Consider the following 22,447-nt stretch of genomic DNA (forward strand, 5'->3'; position numbering starts at 1 on the left):
CGCTGAATGCCGTTCGGCTCGAACATCATTTGGTATTCTCGTGTAGTGCCGAACTAATGACATTTAGAGCAATTTACATTTGCTCTAAATGTCATTATATTTGCCATGTGACGGGGATATCACGCTTGTTTGTCACATTCACCACCACTCAATTGTCGATGTGTCACTGTACTTACACCGCAGTACTTGAAGGAACCATGAAGACAAAATACAAGTTGGGTTTATTAGAAAGACTGCTCAGTCCTGATAACAGTGATACAAATATCATCGCAATCTTCGAACAAATAACGGAGGCATTAAGGAAAACGTGTGAAGCCGTGGCGACCCCCTAGCCAATTTCCCGCAACTTTTCTACGACGTCACGGAACCTTGTTTGTGCGAGTGGCGGCCGCCTAACTGACCTGTTGCGACGACACATGACTGGACGTCTGTAATGGGGCCTCTAGTTCCATTTGACCACATCACTTGAATGCTAAACGTGCAGTTAACGCACTGAAAATTATGTTTTATTGTTGGACCGTACGACGTCATTCTTGCTCATAACACGTCACTGTGGCGCAAAATTTGAAAGTTTTTAAATACTTTTTGCTTTTTCTTCTTCGTTAAAAAACATATTTTGTGGCTGTAATGGAGCTGAGTGAGATACTGAATCCTAGTTCTTTCAAATTAAACGAAGTTGTATTTTCTCTTCATGGCTCCTCTAAACCTTCGACACCGGGAAACACGAGATGAACGCTGTTCCTCCATTTTCTCCAACATTGCAAGACCATGCCCCAGCCCAACCCTATGTGCCAGGTGTACTTGGCGACCCTTTTTTCTTCTTCTTTTCTTTCCCCTCATGCACTCTTTCCTGCAGGGGGACACACCTCACTCTTTGTAGAGCTTGGTGGTTCTATTGTCGAAACCTTGTAGTGTTTCACAATCTGCGTGCCACTGGTTAGATGCAGCTTCTCGGAGTTTTTCTCTTATCATCATGGTTTTGTTGCACTACAGGGCAATCGCAGTTGCAAAATCTTCGAAAAATAAAGTTTCGAGGGTTTGATGTGGTGAAGCCGCAGCTTGACTATGAGGCGCACCATAGTGGAGGGCTCCAGATTAATTTCAACCACCTGGGTATCTCTGGTGTGCTCTGAAATGTGGAGACACAATGTTTTCGCTTTCCCCCTCCATCAGAGAAGCAGCCACTGTGGCCAGGAGGATCAAACGCTTGGGCTCAGCAGCATGACACCTTAGCTACCGCGGCGGGTCAAATATTAGTTGCATGCAACTAACAATGCTAATCTGAGCGGTGCACAACTAGCAGCAGTGCATTCCTGGCAAAAGGGTCCCATATGCAGCTCTCGCTCTAATGCACCGTACTTACCCGATTCTAACGCGCACTTTTTTTCCGGAAAAATAGGTCGGAAAATCGCATGCGCGTTAGAATCGGATACGAAACCGAAACAGTGAAAATTTCGTCCCACCCATCGCCATGTCAAGTTAGCGCTAAAGCTTTTAGCAACGATTTTTCGGACGCAGGAAGCGTAGGCGCCCAGTCTTTTCTATCGGCGATTCACACAAATCGTCAAATCGTTGCACTTGCGCGCTTGATAACAGCAATGGCAGCAGCGGCTCTTACGCGTTAAAAACGAGCGGTCGGCTGAAGTGTGCGCCTCTGGAGAAGCTCGCGGGATGGGCGTGTGAGGCGTGGGCCACGATCCAATCGACTGTGGTTGAACGTTAGTTCAGAAGTGTGGCATCACGAACGTGCTTGACGGCATAGAGTTAATCTTGACGGCACCGAGGACGAGATGTTGTGGTCAGTGGAGAGCGACGAGGAGTGACATGAGTGAGATTAGTTCGGAAAATAAATCACCCGTTTCTCTCGCATTCATTTTTCTTGCTCACACAGTTCCGTGCGCGTTACAATCGGAGGTGCAAGTTTTTTCGGTTTTTTGTCAGGAAAATCGGGTGCGCGTTAGAATCGGGTAATTACGGTATTTCACTACACATGGTTAGACGAAGTTACAGGGGCATTGTTGCCTAGCGTAAGACTCCAGTGTCCCATCTAATCGAGCAGTAATCTCCAACATGTAAGGCAAAATTTGTGTTGAGATTCTCAGGTCTTTCTGCGTGGTAACGTAGCCTGATAGTATATCCGGAACTTTTCCTGGTGTGCATTTCATAGGCCAGGAATAAGTCCCCCGATATGCTACGCCCCATACATCAACAGTTGATGCACAAGCTAAAAAAAATAATGAAGGAAACTCACACTAACGCGCAAGACTTGAAGGTAGCAATGCTGTATGCAACCTTCACGACCATCACGAAGCTTTAAGTCCACGACTGCAGCCGATTTGCTTCTTCTTCGCTGCCCCAACAACCTTTACTCCATCTTTGTTGCTATAAGTGTGAGCTTCTTTAATTTTTTTGCAAGTGATAGTCGTTGGGCATCACCTTGGAGGGATGTACACTATAACGTGTCTTTCTCATTTTGAGCAAGTGTTGCCACGATTACGGCGAACGGTGGAGTTCTTTCTTTAGCTATTTTTGGCCAATGTCCCTAATTGGTATGCTTGGCTTGACAAACGGGCGCTAGGCAGTCGCCGAGAGTCACGCACACACGAGCGTTAGGAATTTTCTTGGTTTTGTCAGCGCGGGCGGCTGCCGCAAGGCCCGCGCTGACATGCAAGCTCTCGGCAATTTCTTGGTATTTTAACTGCGGACACGAAAAATTACGATTTTCTAAAGAGGTTCACCGTTAAAAAACTGTTCATGAACACCTGTTGAAGCCACAGCACGAAGCAGTGTTACTTTGAATCCCTGGAGCAGCTTTTAAAACCCTTGCGACATTGTTGAAATTGAACGAAATTTACTGCATAGTAGTTTCTCTTATGTCTGGTGAGTAACCTTTGCTTAGTACTACTGCACGGTCTTTCGTCATGTAGTGCTTTGCATCCTGTCACTATGCTGCAGCGAAATGTAGAAGCAAAAGTGAATCTATGTAATCAGAAAGTTATGCTAGCAAAATCAGAAGTGGTGTGCTGGATTGTATGAATGAAGCAAGTTCAATGAATCGAGCTGATACTCACAGGTGCAGAGTGTTAGGCCCGTTGTTATCGCCGCGTTTTTCGAAAAGCATTGCAGGAAATGATGTAGACAACCGAAAGATGAGAGAAGAGACATCTGTGAACTGACAGTTTTGTTCAGCTTGAAGGAATGTGCAAATCGATGCAAGCTTTGGACTCATTACGTGGTGTCACCATCAATGTTGAGCCCATGTGCATCTGTTTATAGCGCAATTTCTGTCACAAATTGATTAGTATGAAATTGTAGAACTATGAAGAATTGTAATTGAATTACCTTTTGATTTTGATTGTCAGTTGAATGTACAAATCAAGCGCCTATATATATATATATATATATATATATATATATGTAGTACTTTCATTCTTTCCAAATTCTCTATCTGTTTCAATGACCTACCACATCCTCCCCTTTGCTTTCCAAGGTTTTCTTGCCTGCCAACCCTTATTTCTGTCTTATTTCAATAAGGCCCTCATTCCCTATTCTGATTCGCTATATATATATATATATATATATATATATATATATATATATATATATATATATATATATATATATAGACACAGTGGAACCCCATTAATACGTTTTTCATCGGACTGGGAAAAAAAAACGTAACAGTTTGGAAAACGTAAGAGTGAGGAAAGCCACGAAATGGGCGAGCGTCTAACTGGCGTCGTTTTAAATCACCCCCTGTCTAGAGCCGACTTGGTTTCTGCCCGTTCCGCCAAAGGTAGCAGTCTTTTTTGCATTTTTATGCGCACATTGAGTGTTGCCAAGAGCAATTAAGACGGGCGTCAAGTCGTGTTAGTCGTCATAAAATCACTGCGCTACTCACTTGCCGTCACCCTACTCGTGAAGGTCGACAACAAAATCGGGCATCGTGAAATCCCCGTACCACTCGCTCATCGTTCTGACCGTCTGTATGGGCGGTGTAGAAAGCGTAGTGTGTAGATGGGTGTTGTAGAAGGACTGGCGCAAGTGACGGTGATGGTGGTGTAGAAAGCTCCGAGAGTAGCAAGGAAGGAGCAACAGACGACGCGCCGAGACCGATCTCAACGCTACTGCAGCGCCACCGCCTGATCGGCGGCAGCACCGGCCCGTGCCGCGGTACTGGAAGGCCGCGCTCTTTGCCAACTGACCTAATCTAAAAAAATGCTGCACGGCACCGTTACAACAGTGCGGTGGCACTAACATCACTCACTTTCGGCATTTCGAAGTGAAACTTCTGTTGTAAGCTCAGTGATGATCGTGATAGCACTTTTGACGGATGGCCATCTAGTGACGGCCTCTCCAACTCGCCCACGGCTTCTTGTAGCCAGTTCAGTAACAAAGCCTGGCCAAGACTCATCAAAAGCCAAAGTGGCGGTGCCCAAGCCGCTTCGGAGTGTCAGGTTGCGATGCGTCATACGGGAACGGGCCCACAGTTCCGACATTACATCGGGGTTCGCAATACATTATATCCTATAGGAGCTATGGCGGGACCGATGGCACACAACGTAACAGCCAGGAAACCGCAACAGTGAGGAACGTAACAGTGGGGTTCTACTGTATGTATATATATATATATATGGGGAGCAGTAAAACTTGGAAGATGGTAGGGAACACAAGAAAAGAAAACTTCAAGCAAGGTAGCGACTACTATTGTTGCCAACGTTTTGGCAAAGAGACTTGCCCTGATGAAGCCAAGTCTGTTTGCTGAAACGTTGGCAACAATCGTGGTCGCTACCTTGTTCGAAGTTTTCTTTTCTTGTATATATATATGTATATATTGTTTTAAAATCAGGCCCAGCAACTTCCATTATTGAACTGTGGAAAAAGCATTAACTGCCTTTTTTGGATCTGAGCTGAACACCAGAGATGTCAGAGGGCTCTATTCGAATCAGTGTATTCAAGACTTGGCTTGTGGTCTGCAGTTCCAAAGTGTTGTTTTTCAACAGACAAACGGCAGCTTTCAGAGTCAGTTTGTTAGCCTAAACAAAGGCAGCCAAATATCGGGAACACGTCAAACCAAGAGAAGCTAAACAATTTATCAATCTCTGAAAATCAGTTGTTGGATGATAAACGGCTGGACGAAGAAAGGGAGCCAGCGTTTTCCCCCGATCCTTTGTGCACCTTAAAGAAATGGATGACACGACTTCGTAAGGGGCTGTTTTATGATCTCTAAAGGGGCACTGACACAAAATTTTGAAGGGGAGATAACTTCGGAGATAGATTGGTGGGAACACATATACATCATCTGCAAAATATCAGCGGCGAATACAGCCTAGAACATATTTAAAATCAATTTTAAACTGTGCGAAACGCAATCGAGCAGCCAGCAGAGGACCACGTGCAATCGACATCCCGAGGATATTGAGTAAATAAACCACATCCAACACGTCACGAGTTTGTGTTTGCCGCTTCCGCACTGCCGGCGTTTTTCGCCGGCTCGCCCGGCTCGCCGCTCCAATCGGAGGGCCGGAGGGCGGAGCTTCTGCTCTCGAGAACGAACGACCCGATCGTTGGCGGCGGAGGCGCCGTGATTTCGTCAGCTAATCGGGCAGCTGGCCCCGACCAAAGTTCTACAGCGATTTCAGGCACTCTGTTTCTATTACTGTTTATTACCATTGGATGCGAAAACGCGCCGGAGGCACGAAAAGCCCACTGAGCTAGCCGCACGGTCGCTGTGCAGGCGGCGGCCACGGCCGCGAAGTGGCCCAGGCCGGCGCAGGTAGCTCGAGTGATAGCTTGTTACCGCTGCACAAAATTGTCCCCAAGTCCCGACCATGGTGGCTTACATGAGAAAGGAGTTAATGATGCGATGGCGGGTTGCATTAAAAATTGTCATCTGCACCGCTTACGAGAGCGGCACTCGAATATCCGCCGCAGTGCTAAGCCGAACACATCTGTAGGCGGACCTGTAGGCAGACCGGCCGGCTGCTCCCAGCGCGCATCTTGCCACCTACCGTCTCGAGCGTCGCGCGTCGTTCTTGAGCCGCGGTAGCATTTGCACTCGCAGCACCTGCGTCACATCCACGGTCGCTTTTTAATTAAGCGCCTCACGAGATCAGTACGTGGGGGCATTCGCAGAAACTGCCGTCGATGCGGATTCGACAGTGCTACGGCGGCTCTGCTCTGTGATATCCCTCCGACGGTCACATGGTCAGCTTTGTTCACACAAAATCCACAAAATCCATCGTTTCGCGGCACTCGCTGAAACCGAAACTGCGACTGGCCGCATTGAAAATGCCTCTAATTAAACAACCGTCGCACGCTGAAGCAAATGAGGTTTCTGCAGGTTATAAGTAGGTCACTAGCTACTTATCGCAACAAAAAAAACAGGATGCAAAATTTTTGTGTCAGTGCCCCTTTAAGCTCGGTAACTTTGTGTGAATTCAAACAAGAAAAGACCAGGGGAATCATGGCTGGCTATCCTGTACGGCATGTGGGATGCATACCCTTTCATTCTGTAGACGCCTCGAGCACTGCCTGTAGGGGCGCCTCTGAAATCCCCCTAGCGGCCCGTTTCAAAAGCAGCAGCGGGAGTCTCCGTCTCGCTCCCCACTGTTGCCGCTGCTTTTGGGGCACGTTGACGACCGAGATTTACCGTTTGCGCGCGTTTGAAATCCATGTTTATGTGGAGCAGTCACTCTGTTCGCAAATGGGGTGTGTTTACGAGAGTTTAAATGTTTCCGACGCGATCTTAGTGTGGTACATTTGGCCTGCATAAGTGCCAAGTGTGTTTCACAGGCTAGCGTCGTGGAACCGGCGTATGCATGGAGCTGATTGTAATTACACTGCCCTGAAATTTACTAACAGTGTCTCCATAACCAGCGTATTCTCAGATGTTCATGCTACAGCTGTACACTACGATGTAAATCAGCTTTGTGCGCTTACATAATCTAGCGGAGCACTCGTACCTGACAGCACGCCAGTTACGTTTGCCAATATCATACCTCATATATTGATCATCACCATTTATAGGTCAGTGCGTCTTAATTTTGCGAGCATTTAATGAAGGTACGATAGATAATGCAGAATTATACTCGAGGATCAGCACACGACAAAGGGTCGTCTTGTCGAGAGGCATGCGCCCGTTAACATCCATCTTCTTCATATACCCTCCATGAGCAGCGCGTAGATTGGTTTAAAATATAATCCGGGTCCGGTAAACAACATCGTCATATGGCACGGGGAGTCCGCAGAATAAAGCACAAACTGAAATCGGATGCCCTTATCAGGTACCACACTCTTCCAACGACACCTTTCATCGCTTGTGAACTGCCTACCCTGTACACTTCCAAAAATTCATCCGCCGAACGATCAGCTGTTTGTTGAAATCGAAAAACAAAAGAAAAGCGAACGCAAGATTTGTGTGTGTGATTACTAAAACATTCATTGCTTCATTTCACTCCGCATTTGTACACAGCATCCACCTCCCCCCACCCATGTCTCGTGAAATAGCAGTGCATTTTGCATCTACATAGTTGGTCTGGTGAGTCCTATCTGGCTTAAATTTCGGCGAACGTCTTTAGCATATCAGAAGCTGCACTGGGTTTTTTCATTCCCATTAGAGCTATTCTGTTTCTTCCGGTCCTGCACAGCGTATATTTTTTCGTGGTTTCATTAGCTTTGCTTGGTTCTTGCTACAAGGCGTGAGTGGGCAGATATTTAACGAAGCACAGCCTTGCAATATACTAAACATTTTCGCATGGCTTATATTCTTGTAAAAGGCATAAGTTATTGTCCGGGATTGGGTAATCACATCTCCGAAACATTTTTCTGCGATGTATATATTCGAAACAAAGCTGCATTCGTTGTCCGCTCTGCAAATCGAAACCAACTGTGGCAGCATCAGGTCTAAACGAGGTGACAGTAGAATTCACTTGTGCCTGACGTATTTGGAGGCAACAGTGGGAATATGCTGCTGCTGTTGCCAACACCCGGAAAAGTGGCAACAAAGTGCACACAACCGCGTCCTTGGGTACCTGTTGTTGGCGAGTACTCCACAATGACGCAGCTGCTTTTTAGGTGACCTGAACATACTCTTTGCTTATACACCATTTTCCTTGCTAGAGGTGGGCGCCGCCATTTGCTTTTTTCTGACCGGACGCTAGCGCCGTCTATGAAGCGACCGCCGAAACTTCCGCGCTGGGCTGTTAAGTGCTCCGTTCTTTCCGTGCGTCTGCTCGGTACCCGTGCACTACCAAGTGAACCGTAGTTGTTTGGCGTTACGTTAGCGGTGGCAGTGCTTGTGTGTGCGTGTTCTGTTTTGTTTTCATCATCTGCGGACGGATTTTAGGTCTTCATTTGCTGCCAGAGCGGAAAATGCCGATCCCGGCTGTTGCGAGCAGCAATAGCACTGTGGTGGTGGTGCCGGTGGTGCTCCGCAGTTCCGCGATGCAAACGTACCGGTATGGCACCGACTGACATAGAAATCGATATCGGGGAGTAAATACGCGTTTTCAATGCCACCGTGCTCGTTATGTTCACCGATTAGTCATGTTTACGGAAGCGCGGACGTTGAATGCGAAGCGCGCACAGCATATGTGGGTCGCCGTGATCCGTGCTCGCGATGGACATTCGACGTGGCGATCGCTATGCTGTTGACATTGCAATGTTATATAATCTTTCCTAACTAGACTTATGACGGTTACTGACGAAACGAAATTACCTGGGCGGAAAAATAACACGACCGCACAACCAGTCAAATTACTATTCGAAGGTTGAGCAGAAGGGTCGACATTCGGGCGAGTTAATTCTGGTTGATCATGATCATGATTATGATTGACCTAACTTTGCGCAGCGCATGTGGCCTGTCGCTCGGAGCCCACCTTTGTGAAACCGCTGCTTGCAGCACAAATGCTTTACGCGGCCAGCAGTAACTGTTATGTAATTGTAGTTAGATTCTGTGACAACGCAAAAGGATTAGAAGCTTTTCCTTTGACCGCGTTGTGAACAGGTTGAGCTATTTTCCAAATGCAGCGTTCGCGCGTATCTCGAGCTTCGTTTCCACATTGGGCTGCCTGCTTATCCTAGCTGCTATCGACCAGCAGTGTGCGATGGAGAAAGTTATCCTTTCATATCGTTTGGCAGTGTAATGCGTTGGCCTGAAAAAAAGTAAACAAAACGCCGTGATTTTAAAGGTTAGATTAGATGAAAAGGGTATTGTTTAATGCCAATCGGCTGTAATGACCAAACAATATATGGTATTTTAAATTGACTACAAGGAGCCAGAAGTTATTGTAATGTTGTATTGTATCGGCGCTCGTGAAAGATCCCCAGGTGGTCAAAATTAACCCGGAGCCCTCCACTACGGCGCGCCTCATCACCCATGAAGCGTCGGGGCGTAAAACACCATATATCAATCAATCAATCAACCAACCAATCAATGCTGTATGATAAAGGATAAAGTTGCTTCTAACATTTCAGGGGGCTCCGTTCCCTGTCGCAGCTTTGCGTGTGATAAATGGAGTTTGTTCCGTCTGCTTGCCGTCCAAATGCACCCAACAAACCCTGGAGTTGGTCGTTGGTACAAAGTCGTTGCGATTTATCAGCGGCATCCACCAATATCTCAACTCGGTGTGTGTTGGAAAGCGATGCAGTAAAAACACGCCGCAACCGCACTGCATTTTCTCCAGGCAGTGTCGTGCACATGCGTGCTGTCAGCGACTGTTTCTCGCTTTCTCTGGTTGTTCAATAACCCACCACCGCGCAGTGCTGACCAAGCGACGTTTGCGCCTTGAACGGCATCGCAGCATTGGCTAAGACAGTTGAAAGTTCCGCAAAAACTAAGCACGCGGTGCGAAATACCCCCTGTATACACGCAGCGGAGCATACCGCGCCAAGCGATGTTAGCAGCCCAGCGCGCACAGGCAACACTGGTCGGCCGCTGAGAGAACTGGTTTGAGAGTATTTTCCTCCTTTCCCGGCTGCTTATGGAAAATGGTGTATAGATGTCCCCATAACAAGTTTTATAAGGCGCGGAAATGCGAAAAGGAGCGAAACAGAACCAAAACACTGCACGAGCCCGTCAGCCATGCAGTGCAGTGGCGGCAAGCAGCGCAGCGATCGCAAAGCTCGAGGCGTATAGGACTGGAATGATATAGCACTGCATCCGCAAGGCTGTCTGCGTAATGCTTAAACACACAACCCCACGGAATACAACAGGCTTGTTAGAGGAAAATCACATTTAGCATGGAGCTGCGAGAAGAATCATGGTTGAGCAATCACATCCTGTGATACTACGCATCATAATGCAGTAATTTAAAAAAGGAAATTGTCAGGATGTTCCCTATGAAAGTAGTGGCGACTGTAGCTTGATCCTACTGTTCGTATGTGGCGTTGAAAAAGAGTGTATTTCTCGACAGCGCGAAATCGCCATCCTTTGCATGGTGCAAAAGGTGTGGTGATTGCGTGGGCATGGTGGTTTACTCAAATGTTTATATCATTTCGTTTTCTTCTGTGGAAATATAATGGCAATTTAACGCTGTTTTGTCTCTCTTCATTGCCTTTTGCACCCTGAAACACTCTGGTCATGGTTTTCCATGTTACGCAGCCCTGTCAGTGCGATGTGGTCTCTGTCTGTGTGCCGTACAACTGCCAGTTCATCTGAGTACAGCCTGGCTGTCGCTATTGCCTTCCATCTGATGTGCTTGTTGTACAGGGTTATTTCAGTGAAGTTATGCGCGCAATTTCATATGCACCCCACACTTCCTTGTGCTTTGTTCCTTTTCCTAGTTTTTTTAATGCAGTACCAACCCTTTGCTGAATGCGATTGTGTACGACAGTTGTGTTCTTTTCAACGAGACAGCGGCCCAGTCTAGCATCTTAGCAGCAAAGTTTATCGTGTGACAAGTAATGCACCGGACAACGAATTAATAATCTTCAGGGGACAAGAACAGATACCAAGGGGTAAAGTGGCAAGTAGAGGTGCAGAGAAAGTGGAAAATGAAAGGGAGGGGGTTTTGGATCACTTGGAAATCACTGAAAGGCTGTTATGACGAGAACTGGCTACTTTAGAGCGACCTAAAGCACGTGGCTTCGAAACACCATGCTCGCGCCTTGCAACGTTGCCATTAACGTCATCACGTGGAGTTGTTCAGCCACACTTCCACCCATCATGGTGGCAGCAAACCATGCTTGAACCAGCCGTCCACCTTACATTAAAACCAATCCAAGAGGGACATTTCAAAATCACGACGCCCGTTTCCTCTTTGTGCCCAGTGCCATCGCCTGGGCTAACAGTTGTCAACACCTTGCAGGCGCGCGACCGGTCATTTCCAATTTACCAGCACTCCTAAGCCTCATGTTGCTCACCGCTGCATGTCAGTCTATGCGAAATTGTTTTGAGGTGCAATCCACGTTTCAGTGCCTGTTGATAGGCACGATGAATGCTTTTGTTGCTTACAGCTGAGTAGGCAGAAAATCCGATGGCCATCAAATGATGTATGCATTCCTGGGAGCCATTGTCACGTGCACTTTGGCGGCAGTGCTGGGCACGTCGTGCAGGGTGCGAGACTACACTCGCGAAAGTGCAGCAACGTGAAAACCCTTTCTGTGCTGAACCCTTGCCATCCGCCCCACAAAAGCAGTGAAGCACACTCCACATGGAAACTGCTGTGGCCGCTTCGGAAACGAAGTCACTGCCCACTCCGTCTGCGCGCTCGTCAACCATTGGACGACACACAGCTACTTTGATGGCAACGTCAAAGGTGCTTATCATTGGTGGGAGAAAATGTGAAAGGCTTTTCTGATGGAGGCGAGAAGCGAAAACCCCCGTGTGCGCGAGATTTCGGCACACATTACAGATCCCTAGGTGATCAAAATTAATCCAGAACCATCCACTATGGCTTGCCTCATCTCCTGCGTTGTTGACGTTTTCGGCGTGTTAAACCCTACAATCAATCAATCAAGAAAATGTAAAAGCCTAGCTGGACCATGAGCCAGCAATAGGTATTGTGGCAGTTTTGCGCTGCGGGGCGGAATTTTCGGTTGTTGCCGTTTTGAGAGAGAGCCCTGAATGGCTGGAAGCAGACAACCCAGATGTTATGGAGCCCCAAGCAAGGTGGAAGTTGGTGTTCGTGCATTTCATTGGTCTTGCGAGTGAAACACTGTCGCAACTGACACGGACACCACTCACAATTTCACTCCTGCTTCTAATGCGCACTGATTGGCTTGAAAGGGTAGTTTCACTGAGAGGTATGTACGTCTTACGGAAATGCCACACGCAGTCGTTTATGCACAGTTGTGTGAACACGTGGGGTGCGTGCATTTGGAAAACAGTACAAGGGATGCAAATTAAGGTACTGACAAGATTATTACCAACCCCCCGACATGGCAAGGTTTCTCCAAGGTGCAAAAATCAGTTTTTGAAAGAAGTGTGATAGATAGTAAGTGTTGGAAGTTGGACTAAAGGGGGCCCTGTTGTCAGTCACGAACTAGGCAGCCTCTTCGCAAGGTGGAACTGTTAGAGCAGTACGAGTAGTATCTCTGCGTGCCTGAGATATGCAATATGACAGCCCTAGGCAAGAAGTTGCTCTTGCGGTAGTGCTGTACATTAGCTATCCTCAGTTGGTTTTGGTTTTCCACCTCACACTACTGCTGAGGTTAGCTTCCATATGGTGAGAAGTACGCTCCATTCAGGGGCAAAGCGTCGTCAGATACTTGCGCTGTTGCAGTGTTGGTCCTGTTTCGTTTTTGAACCTAGAACTTGTTTGGCACACCTGGACAAGTGTGCCAAACAATACCACAACTATGCTTGCTTGTGCATACATGTACGGCCTTCCACATAGAACTGTCAAGAACGCGTGCTGGGAACGTTGTTTGGAATGCCTTTCACACAACGTTTATTGAGGAAAGCTACACAGCTGCATTGTTACCTTAGGCAACGCCCAGCTTGATCTGATTGCTCAAAGTTCTATCACCCCCCCACCCGGGCGTGCACATCGGGCTACAACAAACAGTCTCACTGCAAATGACGTGGTCCCTGTGTGTGTGCATGATCACATGTAGTAGTAGTAGGTACGGCACCGGCCAGAAAAGAAACAAAAACAAAAGGGGACGAAAAGACGAGCGCGCACAGCACACAAAGCAGCTTGTCCGCCGACACTCGCGGCACTGTGAACACATTCGGGCACGGCAGGCAGGCGTTCTCCGGTCGCTCGGACGGCGGCTAGGTGAAGAGGAAGGGTCGCGACTTGTGACAGCCCTGGCCGTGCGCGACCCGCATGTGCGTGCGCAGGTCGCCGGGCCAGCTGAACGTCTTGAGGCACAGCGTGCACTGGTGTCTGTGCCGGTACGGCCGGTGCATCAGCATGTGCCTCTTCAGATTGCCTTTCGTCGAGAACACGCGCGCGCACACGCTGCACACGGGGGGCGCCGAGCCGTCGTCGCCCGACGCCGCGCTGTCCGGCGGCGCCGCCGGGGGCAAGGGTTGCGCGGGCACCGGCTGCTGCTGCTGGTACTCGAGCCGCTGCTGCTGCTGCAGCGCCGGCACGGGCACCCAGTTGGTCTTGTCGTCGGAGTACGAGTGGTCGAAGGTGCGCCGGCTGGCCGGAGGCTTCGCGGCCGCCGGACGGACCGCCGCTTTGACCGCGGGCTCCGGGCTATCCACCCGCTCGGGGACTTGCAAGCTGGTGGGCCCTTCGTGTCGCGGAGGCGGCGGTGGTGGCGGAGTACGCTGTTTCTTCCGGGCCGGCCCCTGGTGACTCCGCAGGCCGCTCGGTAACGGCGGCGGCTGCGGCGCTGCCTGGTCCTCGGGGCCCTCCTCGGCGCCGGCGACTTCGGCGAGTCCCCGGACTTGGAAGAGCTCGGCGGCTCGCAGCAGCGCAGGCAGCTGTTCCTGCGCCACGTTCACCTCGCCGCGGTACATGAACTCGAGCAGGGTGCGCAGGTCGGCCTCCCGCGTGTGGCTCATGATGATCACGGGGTGCGCGCACGGGTTGTCGGCGAACAGCGCCTCGAAGAAGGGGCTGCAGGCTGAGAGCACCAGCTTGTGCGCCTTGAGGCTGGCGCCCCCCTCGCACACCAGCGTCACGTCCACGAACGCCTCGCGGCTGCGCAGCTCCTCGAACACGGACACCAGGCTGCCATGGTGCTGGTTCCAGCGGAGGCAGAACTGCTGCGCCGTCAGACCTCCCATCGCACTGGCCACTTGACGACGACCTTCTTTTTGTCTCCACTTCGACGCTCTCTTGTCTCGCCTCTTCGGCTCCTGCTTCTGCTGCTTCCACGACTGGCATGCGCGCGATGGCGATGCGGCTGCCGTGTTTCGGAACCGAAACCTGCGCATGAGGCACGCGGTGGTTCTGGTTTTGAATATTTTGCACATTTTGTTCTGTTTTCCGTCTGCCTTGACTGTGAAAAAATTAAGAACACGTGTCGCCTACGGGGTGCGAACGAGCAAGCAGTTATTTTTCTTGTTTTTTCGTCCACTTGTGAAAGTAGTTCTTGTTTTGGTATGTTTTCGTATGGTGGCGCTGTGCTCGCCTTCGGGAATTTTTTTTGCTTTCCAGCGTTTTTTGACATTACGTCGCAATAGGGAAGTGAACAATTGCGGCTGAAAAACTTCTCACGGACTATGAGAATTGTCACAGGCTGCCTTTCGACAGATGTAAAAATGTGGGCTAGCGGGGCCTTAGGGCCTTTCTCGACCTTGCAGGGGCGCCTCCGAAATAACAAGGTGGCGAAAAAACGACTCCTTTTTGTCGTTGTTGTTCTTGGCTTCAGGTCCTCTCCCCTTTTATAAGTCAATGATACCTCGGCTATCATGGCGGCACTGAAAACTAACCTGAACAGGTTGGTTGTAAGATTCCCACCATGAGGCGAAGGTCAAGTCCAGAATAGGGAATAGGGCTCCTATTTTCCACTTTCCATACGAGCAATTTTCCACTTTCCATACGAGCAGCCAGACCAAGATGACGCCAAACAGGTGGTTTCTCGTCAGCCAGCCAGAGCCCAGGACTACATTCTCTGAGCATTGTGACGAAAACAAAAATATTTCGGGGCAGTTTTTGGCAGTCCAAAATTACACAAATCTAGGCAAGAGTCCTTGTAAAGTTTCGATAGAGGAGTGGTTCATACGGGCTTCAAAACTGAGTCACAAAAAAATTCACGCGTCTCCACGAGTGAGTCGTGACGAGTAGGCCAAGCACTGGGGATCGTTCTTATCGCAAATCACCCGTGGCATTGCCCACTCACACATGTAAATGAGCGGCAATGCGTGTACATATACAGTATATGCAATTACAATCCAATACAATACAATCCAATCAAATCCATTTCAATCCGATTTAATCCAATGCTCCTCGCACATGCGCAGCACTGTGTACACGGACGCCAAGCCCCGGACAAAGCAAGGTCCTGAGGTTCTTCGCCCATAAAAAAGAAGAGGGGAAGGAGTGCCAATCACGGAGCGTGTATAGTTGGGGCAACTTAAGAACGACAATGGAAGTTGCCCGGCTGTGAATCCGCATGGCGCAAAAAGTGCCTAATTACTGCGAGTATTTTGGTCAGGACACAATTTGTTCCCATGATTTCTCGCACTTAATCTGCTTATAAATTTCTGCAGCGACGACACAAAAACTAGGTGTTAAAAAGAAGACGATGTCACGCATTAAGCTCAATCTCGTTGATAGGTGATGGTGCAAATTGTTTAGGATGCTGCAAGTGTTAATCCTGCCACAAATTAGTGTGGCCAGTGGATAGAATACTTGCTTCCCATTCAAAATACCTGGGCCCGTTTGCCCGTACGCATTAGTTCCCGATTAAGTTCCCACTTACGAATAAGCGTCAATAAGTCGAAGTCGGCCACAGCAAATAAGCCGGTTGCCAGAAAACCCGACGGAAACGCCACCTCACCCGAGCGCTTGCATCAGTTTCGGGCAAACGAATTAATACCTAGACACCGCTAAAGTCGTAGTTGAGAACTTATTCCCACACTTATTGCGTTCGGGCAAACGGGCCCTGGGTTCAATCCAGCTGGGGTAAATAATTTTAAATGTGGGAGCATTGAATGTGACAAAAGCTGACGCCGGTTGTCTGTAGCAAAGAACTTAGACCACGTGTTTTTGAAGCGTTTCGTAGTACACGCTTAATTTCGTGACTGTGGAAAAATCGGTTGTTTTTGGCTAGTCCAAGAAGTATTTTTTTCTACCACAGAAAATGATTGATGCTGAAGTGTGTAAGGTATGAAACAATAGAGGAAGGATAGGGCTTTCCAACAGTATTAATTTAGAATGACAGATTTGTTACGAATATTATCAAAACAAAAAGGCAACAAAAATAAAAAAATAAGATCATCAGTGCTACTTTGTGCTGGCTAAACAAAAAAAAATTGAAATAGTATACACTTTGAACACAACGTCCTTATAGACAAATACTGCAAATACGAGCGCTTCAAGTACAAAAGTTATTTACATACGTACAAAAATACAATAAGCACTGGTGCCCATCATGTCACCGAGCGAAGCAGTTTCTCGACGCGGTGAAACAAAGGTTGGCTCCACTGTGCAGCCGGTGCCAAGTGGTCTCAAAGTTGGCGCCATGAAAATAAGAGCTGTAACCTTTAGAACAGGCCAAATACGTTTACATCAACGCCCAGCAGCGATAGAACAGCCCTAGGGGAAAGCGAAACTTACCGGTGGACACCTGCTGACATTCCGGGGCGTTCAATGCACTTTCGCCGTCCGTACTGAAGTCCAATGAATTGAAGTCGTCTAACATCTGTGCTGCTGCCATCATCCAGAGACTGCAGCTCAGATTCATCGGAATTCATCAAAATTCGCCCACCCCATTGAGCATTCGCAAGTGGCAATGGCCCCATAACCGAAACCACTGAGCCCAACTGCGCAGGACCTTAAAAAAATCCCAGCCGCAGCGGAGAAAAGAAACTCAAAAGCAAAACTGGTGAAATACTACCTCTTTTACCCTTTGGATGGCGTCTAGCCGCCCAGAAGCGCTCGGAGAGCGCCAAATTGAATTTGTATTTATCGATAACATACCGTCAATGGTAGTAGGTGCGGTCATGAAAGTGTCAAACTAGGCATTGGTGAAAGGTGGCCGTCCACTCCAGTGCATTGCAGAGCAAGTAAGGAAATGGAAGAACGCGGTCAATCGAGTTAACAGACAGGCAGCAAAGCCCGCTATCTCCCAACACGTGGCAGCAGAAACAAACAGTGGTGAATGCGTAAGCAGCGCCGCCTGTATCAAATTGCCTGTCACGTCACTTGCTTTCCAATCATGGAGGAAGAACAAGTTAGGAGATGGTGCCACTTAAGAGGCATGAAGCCTAGTCATAAAAAGCAAAATCAAAGCCGGCCCAGACGTGGCTATATCACATGGCTCTGAAATGTGACAGAGCATGGTAGGATCTGTTGGCCGCCACGTGCAACTGACACGCTGCTGCACAGAGGTTGGGCAAACCCTGTAAGTTGTTTTTTATTGTGCCCGCAAAGCGGCTCTACCAAGCAGGTGACTGGCCGAGTAGGGTGCAGGCACCAAGGCTGAGCATGGGAAATGGCAGGGGGAGCAACAGGAGAGCCATCTTTGGCTGGTGCGACAGGCAATGTTATACAGGTGGAATTGGCACAGGAAACAGATCAAAGCCATCTGAAAGCGTTAAGGCAGGAGCAGATTGCAAAGCAACACGTGTGTGCTGAGATTTTGTAGATCCCCAGTGGTCAAAATTAACCTGGAGCCCTCCACTTCCCTCGTTGTAGCGTCGGTGCATGACCCTGCCCTCGCCCAAACTTCTGACTAGCCGAACAAACTTCTGCGATCTTGTCTAGCTCTTTTCAGTTGGAGTTTACGGTAACTAATGTTTTCCTCATACAGACGGGGGAGTAGCCGTGATTTCTACACATGCTGTCCCAATAGATAGGTTGCACACGACATCATCGCAATCCTTTCTTGTAACCCACTTCCAGCTTTTTTAGTGCTCGGAAAGATGAGAGCACCAGATAAGTGTGTAACCTTTCACCATGCTTGTGAGTCACGAACATGGCAGCCACGCTGACGTCAGTGCAAGGCATCTACCGTATTTATACGATTCTAAGGGGACTCGAATGTAGGTCAACCTGCCCCCAAAATTTTATCTCTAAAAAAAAGCGAGTGCAGAAAGCAGCCCGTTTGAACGCTGCTATGAATGAGCGCTGAGAGAGTTCTTTGGGCCCAGGGCACTCATGACAGATGGGATGATTCAGCACAACACAGAAGTGACACACTTAAGCACGCGGCAACGCGGCCGCCTAGAAAATCATATCACAAAAAGAAGCTCTTCCATCAACTACCAATACTCCCCATGCGGTGGCTCTTCTATCAATGATTGTTGCGCCCACAAGAGCTCTACACTCATGGTGTGCACCGTAGATGTTAAAAAAGAATAGCCATGTGCTGTGGGTCGATTGGGAAACCAATCGTAAGGACACATTCGCTGCGAGATGACAACCATTGAAGCTACCGTCAGTGGCCACTGCCACGCGTATCAAAACAAACAACATGGCGGCTGACAGAAGCGGCCGCTTGCGATTTCCTTTGATTCATGTGTACGTTACTTGCATTCAAGAAGTGTTTTGTTCGTCTCTAATAAACAAAATGAGTATTAGCGAATCCCTTGAATCGATGCACGGTTCTGACGTAGGCACAATCATATCACGTTGTTCAGTACACTTCTGAATGCGCTGGTGAAAGGTTAGCTGCTCTAGGTACGGTGGACAAAGGGCACAGATCGGGAACGCCAACTTTCAAAGTTGGCGTCACCTTTACTGACGCCAGAATTTAGGCAATGGTAAACGCAACAGTTCGACCGTATCCATCAAAACGAGGGTGTTTCCCCAGCTCATAACACCCCTGATTTCTCATTTCTCTTGCCGTTATCAGCGGCATAAAGTTCAATTTCGATTCTAAGTCGACCCCCCAACATTGGATTGTCAAACTTGAAAAAAAAGGGTCGACCTAGAACCGTATACATACGGTATGCCAACAACAAGCGTGTTCCCTATTTTGCAGGCTAGACCCAGCGTTGATCCGGCCCGGCCGTGTGGACGTCCGCGAGTACGTGGGGCCTGCCAGCGACCACCAGCTGGCTGCGCTGTTCCGCCGTTTTTACCCGGGTGCACCCGAGAGCACGGCGGGGGCTTTTGTCGAGGCCGCCCGACGGCACATGGACGGTCCCCTCAGCATGGCGCTCGTCCAGGGCTACTTCCTCTTCCACAAGGACGACCCCGATGCGGCCGTGCGAGACGTTGCCCAGATGGCCAAACTCTGACGTCCTCGGCTTAGTGGAATAGCGTTATCGTACTTTTGTACTGCGTAGGCATTCGTGATGTGTAAATATAGTGCAGCCCTCAGCACTGTTTGGGAGAAACTTCCACCTGTAAGAGGCTGTGATTGTGTTTAAAGGAGCCATGAAGAGAAAATACAACATCGTTTAATTTGAAAGAACTAGGATTCAGTATCTCACTCAGCTCCATTACAAAAACTTCTCAATTTTGCGCCACAGTGACGTTTTATGAGCCAGAATGACATCATACGGGCCAACAATAAAACTTAGCATTCAAGTGATGCGGTCAAATGGAACTAGAGGCCCCATTAGAGACGTCCAGTCATGTGTCGTCGCGACAGGTCAGTTAGTTGGCCGCCAATCGCACAAACAAGGTTCCGGGACGTCATAGAAAAGGTGCGGGAAATTGGCTAGGGGGTCGCCACGGCTTCACACGTTTTCTTCAATACCTCCGTTATTTGTTCGAAGACTGCGATGATATTGTTATCATTGTTATCGGGACTAAGCAGTCTTTATAATAAACCCAACTTGTATTTTGTCTTCATGGCTCCTTTAAGGTACATAAAATACAAAATCCAGTATGTGTGACACGTTTAAGTGTGCATTAAAGACGTCCACATGGTAGAGTTAAAACGTCGCTGTCAGGTGCGGCTTTTCATAGCCTGAGTTTGAACAAATCACAGCATAGCTGTAAGCAGTGCCTTCCTGCTCCCATAGTTTGCAGTATCATGTCTGCTGGTTATATGATGAAGGCAGGGCATTCAACGCCCCGTTCGAACTGCTGCCAAGTCTTCCCCCCCCCTCCCTCCCCTGTTTGTCAAACTCATTTTTACAGCAAAGCTGTCTGTGGCTAGGATCCAGCAGATAGCGTCTCCGACTGCAGAGCGATGTAGACAAGAATACCACGCGAGTGTAGCGCCATATTGCAGCGCCCACTCAAATCTGTGTAATCATAACACTATGCACCACAACCCTCAGCGCGTAAGAAAAACAATCATCGAAAGTAATAAAAACGTCCTATGGCCTTCATATTCTCATATAACACGCTTATATTGGTCCTGAAAAAATGTTTTCCCAGCAGTGAATTTGTGCTTAGAGTTGAGGGCGGCTTTAATGGGCCTTTAATTGTAAGCTGTCTTTTCCGCATTGTGTGCAGCGCGGTGAAGCATGTCTGACTACGGAGGGAGTATGATCGCAAAAAATGGCTCGAACTCCTGTTTCATCGAAACTATCCCAAAATCAGCTGTAGGACAGTTAGCTACTAAGGCGGCTCTATCATTACGGAAAATTTCGCTTGCGTTTCAAAATTACATACTTAACAATGAAGTTGTAAATATTGGCGAATTCCAGTCTGCTTTCAATACATGGGCTTCTTGGGGAGTGAAACAGACCGCCCATGTTTGTTCGCTGAAGTAAAACTCTAGTCAGTCCAAGTTTCATTCAGGTAATCATCCAGGAAGTGTACTCAATCGCAAATTGCAAACAAACGTGTTTGTTTTGGGCACTCCTTGGACTGTTCCCCGCTAAAAGAATATTGTCGCGCACGTTGAGGCTCGGCACCACAGCTTCGTTGGTCATCGTTATTCACAGAGCGGAAGGACACTGAATTTCTTTCAAAGCAAAAACTTTCTTAGTGGGGCCGATGTCGTCCTGTCAAAACAACACCTTGAATAACATCGTTTAACCGTCGCCTAACTATTCCACCCTGCGTCTGGCGCATTATAACTGAAAGGTTGCTGTCAAAACAAAACCTTGAATAACATCGTTTAACCGTCGCCTAACTATTCTACCCTGCGTCTGGCGCATTATAAATGAAAGGTTGCTGTCAAAACAAAACCTGAATAACATCGTTTAACCGTCACTTAACTATTCTACCCTGCGTCTGGCGCATTATAACCGAAAGGTTGCTGTGCCGAAAAACCCCAACTTACTACTACTACTACTAATGCATTTCCCTGTAGACTGGTTGGCCGACCGTAAAGTTTTCATAAAAATATAAAAAAATGATCCTAGGGCTTTCATAATTTGATACGAGATGACTTAAAAGAGTACTGACTCAAAATTTTTGTGTTATGTTTTTTTTCGCTGCCATCGGTTCCTACCAGCCCACTAATCATAGAATGGCACATTAGACGGTCAATCGCAGTGTAAACAATCATTTACAACGCCGTTTATTTGTGTTAGTTTCTGTTTCGACAAAACGAATGCCGAGCGGCCGTCATGACAGCAGGGCGCCCCTGACATCACCATTCTTGTCGCACCTCTGCGGATCCAGATGCGCCAGCGAGCGCAGGCATGCGCCCAGACCAGCGAAAGTTTCAACCATCCCCGCACGCCCGGGCAGCATTACGTTAGTCCCAAAACCATGACGCGTACGCACGGCCTAGTAGCGTGCGCCAACTGCAGCCAGCGCATCGGCTACATCACAGGAGCCCCGACGTCGCAGTCTGGGGCAAGGAGCCGATGTCATGCTGGCCCGCTCTGGGCTTTTTCATGCGGCCAGAGATTAAAATGGATTTAAAATATGGTATACAGAACGGCTGCTGTTCAAACTTGCTGGGAGGGATCTCCTGAATAAAAGGGAGCATTTTACATACCCTAGTTATTTTGGCTTTGAAATTTTGCGTCACTACTCCTTTAAGGGCACAGGGTGAGGCCCTATGCTTCCCATGCATTTTTGGCCATTTTGAGGCACGTTTTTCTGAGCATCTGCTAAAGATGTCTACATATTGCATACATCATTTTATTTCAAATTTTGGGCTCTTTTAACACTACCAACATTATTGAAATCAGACAAATTAAAATTTTCGGGAAATTTTTTACACCACTACATAAATTTTGGCCTAATTTACATATTGAGAATTCTGTAACAAAAAAAAACGTTACATGCGTATTTTAAATTCTAGCGCAATCGATGTGACAACTTATGTAGATGACAGGAAAAAAGAACCATCCAGTTATCCTTGAAGATATAGGAAACAATGGTACCTGTGTAATAAAAAACACTTTTGAGATAATTGAGTTTAAATTAAGAAAAGAGCTGAAAAACAATCCGTTTTTGCCACAAACACAACTCGAGTCATTTATGTAGTAAGCACCAGCTTCGTAATCACTGTCGAA

The 22,447-nt window shown here is 48.0% G+C and overlaps 2 protein-coding genes across 2 annotated transcripts in view; one reads left to right on the forward strand and one right to left on the reverse strand.

Moving 5' to 3' along the window:
• The window catches only part of LOC144166302 (mitochondrial chaperone BCS1-like), a 48,964-nt gene extending 29,013 nt beyond the window's left edge, over positions 1–19,951 (forward strand). The window contains exon 8 of the mRNA XM_077695834.1: positions 19,054–19,951. Coding sequence (XP_077551960.1) covers positions 19,054–19,312 — 259 coding nt within the window. The 3' untranslated portion in view covers positions 19,313–19,951. The remainder of the gene's footprint in view (positions 1–19,053) is intronic.
• On the reverse strand, positions 12,867–14,320 carry LOC144166303 (uncharacterized). The gene has a single exon (XM_077695835.1). The coding sequence runs from the start codon at positions 14,186–14,188 to the stop codon at positions 13,220–13,222; it is 969 nt and encodes a 322-aa protein (XP_077551961.1). The 5' UTR covers positions 14,189–14,320; the 3' UTR covers positions 12,867–13,219.
• Positions 19,952–22,447: the final 2,496 nt, after the last annotated feature.

This window comes from Haemaphysalis longicornis, unplaced genomic scaffold, assembly GCF_048455015.1.
Source record: "Haemaphysalis longicornis isolate Haplotype H1 unplaced genomic scaffold, Haemaphysalis longicornis Haplotype H1 scaffold_167, whole genome shotgun sequence".
NCBI lineage: Eukaryota > Metazoa > Arthropoda > Arachnida > Ixodida > Ixodidae > Haemaphysalis > Haemaphysalis longicornis.

Bases quoted from the DNA above. Each gene is read 5' to 3' on its own strand.
- LOC144166303 (XM_077695835.1), bottom strand. From the start codon at position 14,188: ATGGGAGGTCTGACGGCGCAGCAGTTCTGCCTCCGCTGGAACCAGCAC.